This window comes from Bactrocera latifrons, unplaced genomic scaffold (assembly GCF_001853355.1).
Source record: "Bactrocera latifrons isolate USDA-ARS-PBARC rearing strain unplaced genomic scaffold, ASM185335v1 scaffold_75, whole genome shotgun sequence".
Taxonomy (NCBI): Eukaryota; Metazoa; Arthropoda; class Insecta; order Diptera; family Tephritidae; genus Bactrocera; species Bactrocera latifrons.
Window position 1 is genome coordinate 1,017,732 of NW_017537434.1, and position 7,364 is coordinate 1,025,095.

The following is a 7,364-nucleotide window of genomic DNA, read 5'->3' on the forward strand; positions in this document are numbered from 1 at the left end:
ATTTCAGTTTTTAAACGGCATGACATTTCAATACATCATGCACCAACACCAAATATAGGCTTTTCYAAGGTAAGTTAACTAAAATCATAATATACCACTGTGGGCAAAAAATAGTAAGATTTTGTTCATAATTATAAAATTCTTAATTTGTTCTTCAAGTTCTTTGTCTATTTATGCCTCTTAAAGTACTTGTGCCAACGTTTTTTCCAATTCTCAAAACAGTTGGTAAATTAAATTTTTGCGTTAAATGACTTCAATTGACTCACAAGGTTTCCCTGGGAGCCGCCGTTCGAGTTTGCTGAAAAGCCAGAAGTCACATGGTGCTAATCAGGCGATGAAATTCAGAGTGCACCACACCTCGATAATCGGAGAAAGCCGTCAATATAACCTTGATTTTTGACCTGCTTCGGCGCGGTATTTTTCGGCTTAGGCTAACCTTTGCCACGATATTCTGCCGTTTTATCGTCTGTTTCCGGATCGTATGCATGAATTCAAGACTCATCGGCAGTAATAACACGATTCTTGTCATCMTGGTAGTCGGAAAGCATTGTTTCACAAACGTTAACGTCACGGTGTTTTTTGAAAAAATTTTGAGATTTTTGAAACAATCGTGGTTTTACTTTTCTTAGGCCGAAATGATCTTTCATAATCGGTTTCACTGATCCTTCCGATAACACAACAATGTCAGTAAGATCTCTGACTGTTAGTCGTAGATTCTCAAGCACCAATTCTTTAGATCATAGATTTGGTTCGTCGTCTACGATTGTCTATTAATAAAAATTGTGTCTAATAATTTAAACTTCGCTTCAATCAGTGCACCACTGCCAATAGCAGGTAAAATAAAGAACAAAATTAATTTTTCCCAAAAAAAAAAAACAATTATTAACACCGAAATGAAAATTATTATTCAAAATTAAAACAAGGAAAAACGTTAAACTTCGGTTGCACCGAAGCTAAATACCCTTCACAAGTGCATTTCTGTTAGTAACTATGTGTTCAGTTTGTATGGCAGCTATATGCTATAGTTAATCGATCTAAACAATTTCTTCGGAGATTACAGAAGTCGGAGATTAGAAAATAATCTATACCAATTTTTGTAAATATATCTTATCAAATGTGAAAGTTTTCCGCACAAGAACTTAAGTCGGATCGTTCAGTTTGTATGGCAGCTATATGTTATAGTGGTCCGATATCGGCAGTTCCGACAAATGAGTAGCTTCTTGAAGAGAAAATGACAGTTGCAAAATTTCAAAACGATATATTAACAGGTGAGGGACTAGTTCGTATATATACAGACAGAATTACAGACAGACGGACAGACAGACGGACATGGCTAAATCGACGCAGCTCGACATACTGATCATTTATATACTTTATAGTCTCTCTAACCCTTCCTTTTGGGTGTTAGAAGCATCGTAACAAACTTAATATACCCTGTTCATGACATATTAGTTTGTAAAAAAAGTCTTGCGGTATTTTCGTTAATTGGCGCTGAGAGCGCGTAGTTCTAGTTTTATTCGTCGCATCGGGTCATGCTATACCTTTTTGGAAAGCTTTTTGGAAGGATTGATTGATTTTCGYTTCTTTTAAAACGTTCGTGAGTTATAGCGTCGCAAACATGAAGCAACATAAAGAGAAAATACGGCATATTTTACAATACTACTACGATAAAGGCAAAAATGCATCTCAAGCCGCCAATAAAATTTGTGCAGTTTATGGACCCGATACAGTTTCCATTTCCACCGCACAACGATGGTTTCAACGTTTTCGTTCTGGTGTAGAGGTGGTTGAAGATGCGCCACGCTCCGGAGGGCCTGTCGTCGAAAATTGCCATAAAATCGCTGAGTTGGTCGAAAGAGACCATCATAGTAGCAACTGTAGTATCGGTCAAGAGCTGGGCATGAGTCATCAAAAAAAAAATTTTATGCACAATTGAAAATTCAATAAAAATACCGCAAAAATACCTCAAGACGTTTTTGACAACCTAATAAAAATAGTCAYCCACCCGCACTCAATCAAATCCTTACAATTCTGTACCCATACACAACTCAACCATAAACGCAACTAAGCTCCTACTCGAAGCGATGCGTAGATTAATCACTTGTGCCCGCCATAATAGTGCGCRTTTATGCAACGACTCACCGCCCAGCTGTCCGATTGCATTCCACTTTGCCGAATATTTCACTTACAACATCAACATACATATAATTCATGCTTACGATATATATATATATGTATATGTTGATGCGTTTGATTTAATAAGACGCACATTCATATGGCACCCACTATTAACAACAACTACAAAAAACAAAAAACAATAAACAATTTCAATAACAACTCGTACGCTGTGTTCTTCCTCYTATTCTTCTTTTTGTTTCGCTTCARTATGGCAAGTACACTTCCTCACCTTTTATTTCCGCTGGCAGCACCCGCTCACTTCCTTAGCTGCCATTACACCTGCATTTACTCGCACTGCATGCCATTCGTTGTTGTTGTTTCTGTTATTATTGTTATTCTTATTCCTCCACCATTCAACGGCTGTCCATCAACAGTCACTGTCTGCCTTTTCTCACCCTCACTTTCGCACTATTTCCCCGCATGTAAGTGTGTGTATGTATTCATAGAATTATTTCCCATTGCCTGCGCTTACCTTAGTTTATAGCATATTGAATGGCTAGACGGCTTCGCGCTGTACACAATCCGCCTCTAAGAATCCATTAAAGTACGTAAATCGTTTGCGAAATTATATGAATTTTCTAATCAGTAATTTTCATTTCGCGCAAATGTTGCATTGCATTGTTGTATGAGCTCTTTGCTTTCCAGCTTGCACACACATATCGATATGCCGGTGGAGGAGTGATGATGCTTGGTGAGAGAAGAGTTGTATGGTAGCCTAGCATAGGAGCGTTTTGCATTTGCAGCGGCGCACAATCTATTTAGTGGAGCTCCATAGCTCCTGCGGCCAGTAATTAATTTCAAGGACAGTATCTGAAATTTAATTTTGTGGATTAGGTAGCTATTTATCTCAATATATTTTAAATTTTCAAAAATTTGGACTTATAAAGACGGGTTCGGGTACAATTAATAAACTTAGCTTTTTCGGTAAGAGTTCTTTCAGTGTCGGAAATAGAAATTTTTGAACATGTTGGTGTTGTTGTTGACTACTTAAAGCATAAGGCCCAAAAAAAGACATTTAATTTAATTGACTGGATTCCACCATACAGCGACTCTCTGATTGGGCACCTTGAGCTACTCTGTAAATGTTGTGCGTATGGGGATGGCCTTATTCTTCTAAGTCAAATACCTGGGGCTGACCATGAGTAAAACGATGTGTTTAACTACACTCTTGGCGAACGTGAAGAAGCGGCTGCAAGACAYCATAGGCAAAGTACGACGTATTTTGCGGAGTGGTTGGGGTCTCGSACATCGCGCTGTTCGCACCATATATCGTGGCTTCTTTATTTCCACTTGTGGAACCKCTATATCCCTCTAAGAGTCACGCTATTCCAAATAGGTATATAGAGGCAGGTATATATATATATACATATACTTTATGCGGTCTCTGACGTTTTCATGCAGGTGTTAAAATCTCTAAGCTTTCGAGGCCCCATTTTGCACAGCGATTCCATATGTCCCGATATTCACGTACGATATGTCCGTATTGTGTCTTCAGGATGTCTGCAATCACGAATAACTCTACTTTGGGTTTATCAAAAACCACTTTGTGGATTTCTTTTTGGGGATTTTCATCTGTAAAAGTCTCTTTTGGACCTTCATTGCGTTCATAAGCTTTGCTGAAGCTGTGCGGTTCCATTGTGATATGCATTTCAAATAGACAYAAAATTTCTCTTCCGAATTATTCYGTAAATTTCATATTTGCGAGCCGCTGTCTCGCAACAGTGCCATAAAACGAATAGCTGCCACGCATCCAGTGTGGCAACGCCACAATTTACGTCTTTGAAATCCCGCACAAAACAGGCAATTACATGTGTCCATGCAAGCAATACTACACCGCTGTATGCTGCATACAAAATATCACACTGCATAACATAAGGACGAACTGCAGGGCCGCCTAGCCTATTTTAGATCGGAGTTTATTGCGTTCGCGCAGCGTTTTCTTGGCATAGACGCGTGCAAAATTCAAGCTGCGTGCAACATATTGCACATCTGTTGCCACAACTTCCGATTTACATACACACAAATATAGATATATATATATATAACTGTATAGATATGTGATTGCATGTGTGTGTGTGTCTATTTTATTTTTAAATTGCAGCAAATTGTGGAGTTGTTTGTAGCTGATAAAAGTGTGGCATTTAATAGTTTTTATTTTCTTTCTTATTTTTAACTTTTTTTTAGGTTTCTTGAAAAGTATGTATTCACGGCTTGTTATTGTTGTGTAGCGCTATTTCTTCGCAAACTCACATTTTTCACAATTAGGGCGCAGCAATGCAACGCGGTTCCCACAACTTGTGGTGKGCATATGGCAAAATCAATATATACCTACATGCATTTGATATATGTAYGTAWATRTGCGAGTATGTTTGCTATAACTATTTGTAGGCAARCATAAATGTAAATTTGTAGAATTGAAGAAACTAGAGTGCGCCAATTTTAATGAAATTTGTATATTTAAAGTTAAGCATGTTGAATTTCAATTATGGTCGAAAAAGTCTTTTCGTATTTCTCATCAAACTTAAACTTGTTTTTTTTTATATTTAGAATGAACTTTAATGAACCAAATATGTACCCTTTTGGCTGACCACTTTTTGCCATTTTTCCGCTAGAGATCCATCAGTGTAAAACTTTGTTGGTGTTATGGTGAAAAACTACGACAAGTAATTTTCACAGGCTTCTCTTGATGCCAACTTTACTCCAATAAGGGTGTCCGGCATTGACCGAAAAAATGGTAGTCCGATGGTGCAAGGTCAGGGCTATATGGTGGATGCATCAAAATCTACCCAGCGTCTGGTCCAGCATTGTTCTGATGGAAGACAAAGTCCTTTTTGTTGATCAGTTATGGCCATTTTTTCGATTGCTTGCTTCAATCTCATCAGTTGTTGACAGTAAAATGTACAATCAATCGTTCGACCAAACTGGAGTAGTACTTAATGGATGATTCCTTTCCAATCCCACCAAACACTTAGCATAACCTTTCGATGCGTCAATCCTGGCTTTAAGACCATTTACTGACCTTCACCACGCTTGGACCATGATCTTTTCGCACATTATTATCGTATTTGATCCACTTTTCATATCCTGTTATCATTCGCAGATTTTAATTTATTCCATTAGATTTTTCGCAGACAATCCATGTGGTACCGAAACATCAAGCTTCTTTTTGTACCCAACCTTTTTTAAATGGTTCAAAAYCGTTCGATGATGAATGTTAAGTCCCTTAGCGATGTCATGGCTATTTATGTGACAGTCTTGGTCAAACTTATCCGCAGTTTCATCGACTTTTTCGACGATAGGTCGACCAAAGCGAGGTGCACATCGAAATTGCCCACGAACTGATACAGCATTCACCGTAAATTTCTCAAATTTTATTGGTGGCTTGTGTGGWATTCTTCCTTTTTTAYACAAAAATTTCAAAATATAGCGAATTTCTTCAATATTTTCACTCATTGYAACTTATGTTCAACTTCTCTGAATTCAAYATTTTGTTTGGTTAAATRAAGCCTAAAATCTCACCTTTCCAASACTGTATGRYRTGWYACAAGATGTASGACTGTAACGACATCTATTGACAAAATATGAAAGYGACTTTTTCGACTTCCCAATATTTGGCAAAAACGTTAGTTTGTATTGTTAGAATGTTCTGATAGAATGGGACGGCGCTTTTTCGTGGTGAAAAATCCATGARTTTTCTGAAAACAAATAAGGTTGTTTAAGACGAATCGCTTCATGCACTTGACACAAAACGATCAAATAATATTCTTTGTTTGACACTGTGGAATGAATTCATGGTGAACCAGACTACGGTCGTCAAAGGCACCTATGAGCGGCACCTAAATTTTTGCTTCATTTTGATGTGTTTCTTTTGGTTTGTGCACATTCTTGTAGCATCATTTGCTACGTTTAGATTGTTGGACGGTTTCGACGTAATATTCATAAATCCACGTCCCGCCATCAGTAATGATGCATTTGTTGTAGAGTTCTCGGTTCTGCAAAAGATTTCCAAGTATTGTGGTACAAGTCGAGCATTGTCAAGCTTCATACCCAAAGCAATGACCAAAATGTGTTGACGGTTTATAAAAAATGTTGAGATCCTCTACTAGAATACTTGCATGTTCAGGGTTTGTCCGGAAAGTAATAGCTCTGATTTTCTTCTGCCGCCACTGTACTTTGGAGCGTGCACGCATCAACTGGATACGGTAGAAAGGGTTCCTACCTAGAACGAGCGGCTGGTCAAATGTCTCCGAGCATCTGGAGAGTCAGGACAAACATTTTTGCGCGAACTATTTCTGTGAGTAGTGCAAGCTGAAAATGCAGCCGTCGTTAGAGCAGCGGTACGCCARAGATGATTGATATAGTCAAGTAGGCTTACCCAGATGTTGCTTTAGCAATAAGTGGCATGTTTTGGCGGCAGCAGGACTATTTGGAGGGCTGAGAAGAGGTCGCTGATGAATGAGAAAATCTAAAGTGAAAAGTGGATAAACCGTCAATGCCAAATTTTACGTGAAAGTCCTCAAGAGACTCAAACGAAGGGTCAACACTCTGTCTCACACCGTCTTTTTTTGTGAACAGCTACCTAACCAAGGCCGGCATCCCAACGCTTCTGCAGCCGCCCTACAGCCCAAATGTGGCTGCCGGACTTAGTTTTTTTTTTTTTTTTGTTTTTTAGAAAGTGGTCGCACTTAAGAAGTCAATTTAAAAAGTATTATAATTTTATAGTTTATATCACGTTTGTAACTTATTTCGAAGTAGTAAATATGGTGGCATTAMATTCGCATATATGATAGTATTTTTTAAAAATATTTAAGTAAGATTTCAAATGTGAATTTCAATTTTTTTCTTTATTGCTGTCGAAGCGCAATGGAATTAGTTTTACACGTTCAGTGATTTTCAGGTTTTGGYTTTTCTATACATTTGACCTGACTTGACTTAGCCCAGTCGCCATGAAACCTATTAACGATTGGCACTCAAGTCATGCAACATTTAAAAAGTTGTAGGCTAGATGTAAGCTCTATATATATATATATATGTATAGGTGCATATTATGAACCGTAAGCCGTATTTTTTGACACACGAAACGAGTTTGGAATTTCGGTAAACTTATGACTATCCGTAGTTCAAAAGTGCATAGTGAGAGGAGATAGTAAAATATTAGTATAGTGACATTTCAGTAGGTTCATTAT

At 37.9% G+C, this 7,364-nt stretch overlaps 1 protein-coding gene across 1 annotated transcript in view; it reads left to right on the forward strand.

The window, feature by feature from the left end:
• LOC108976317 overlaps window positions 1-7,364 on the forward strand; it is a 142,861-nt gene that overhangs the window by 84,409 nt on the left and 51,088 nt on the right. The window contains exon 3 of the mRNA XM_018945343.1: window positions 8-69. Within this exon, the coding sequence (XP_018800888.1) occupies window positions 8-69 (62 nt within the window). The remainder of the gene's footprint in view (window positions 1-7; window positions 70-7,364) is intronic.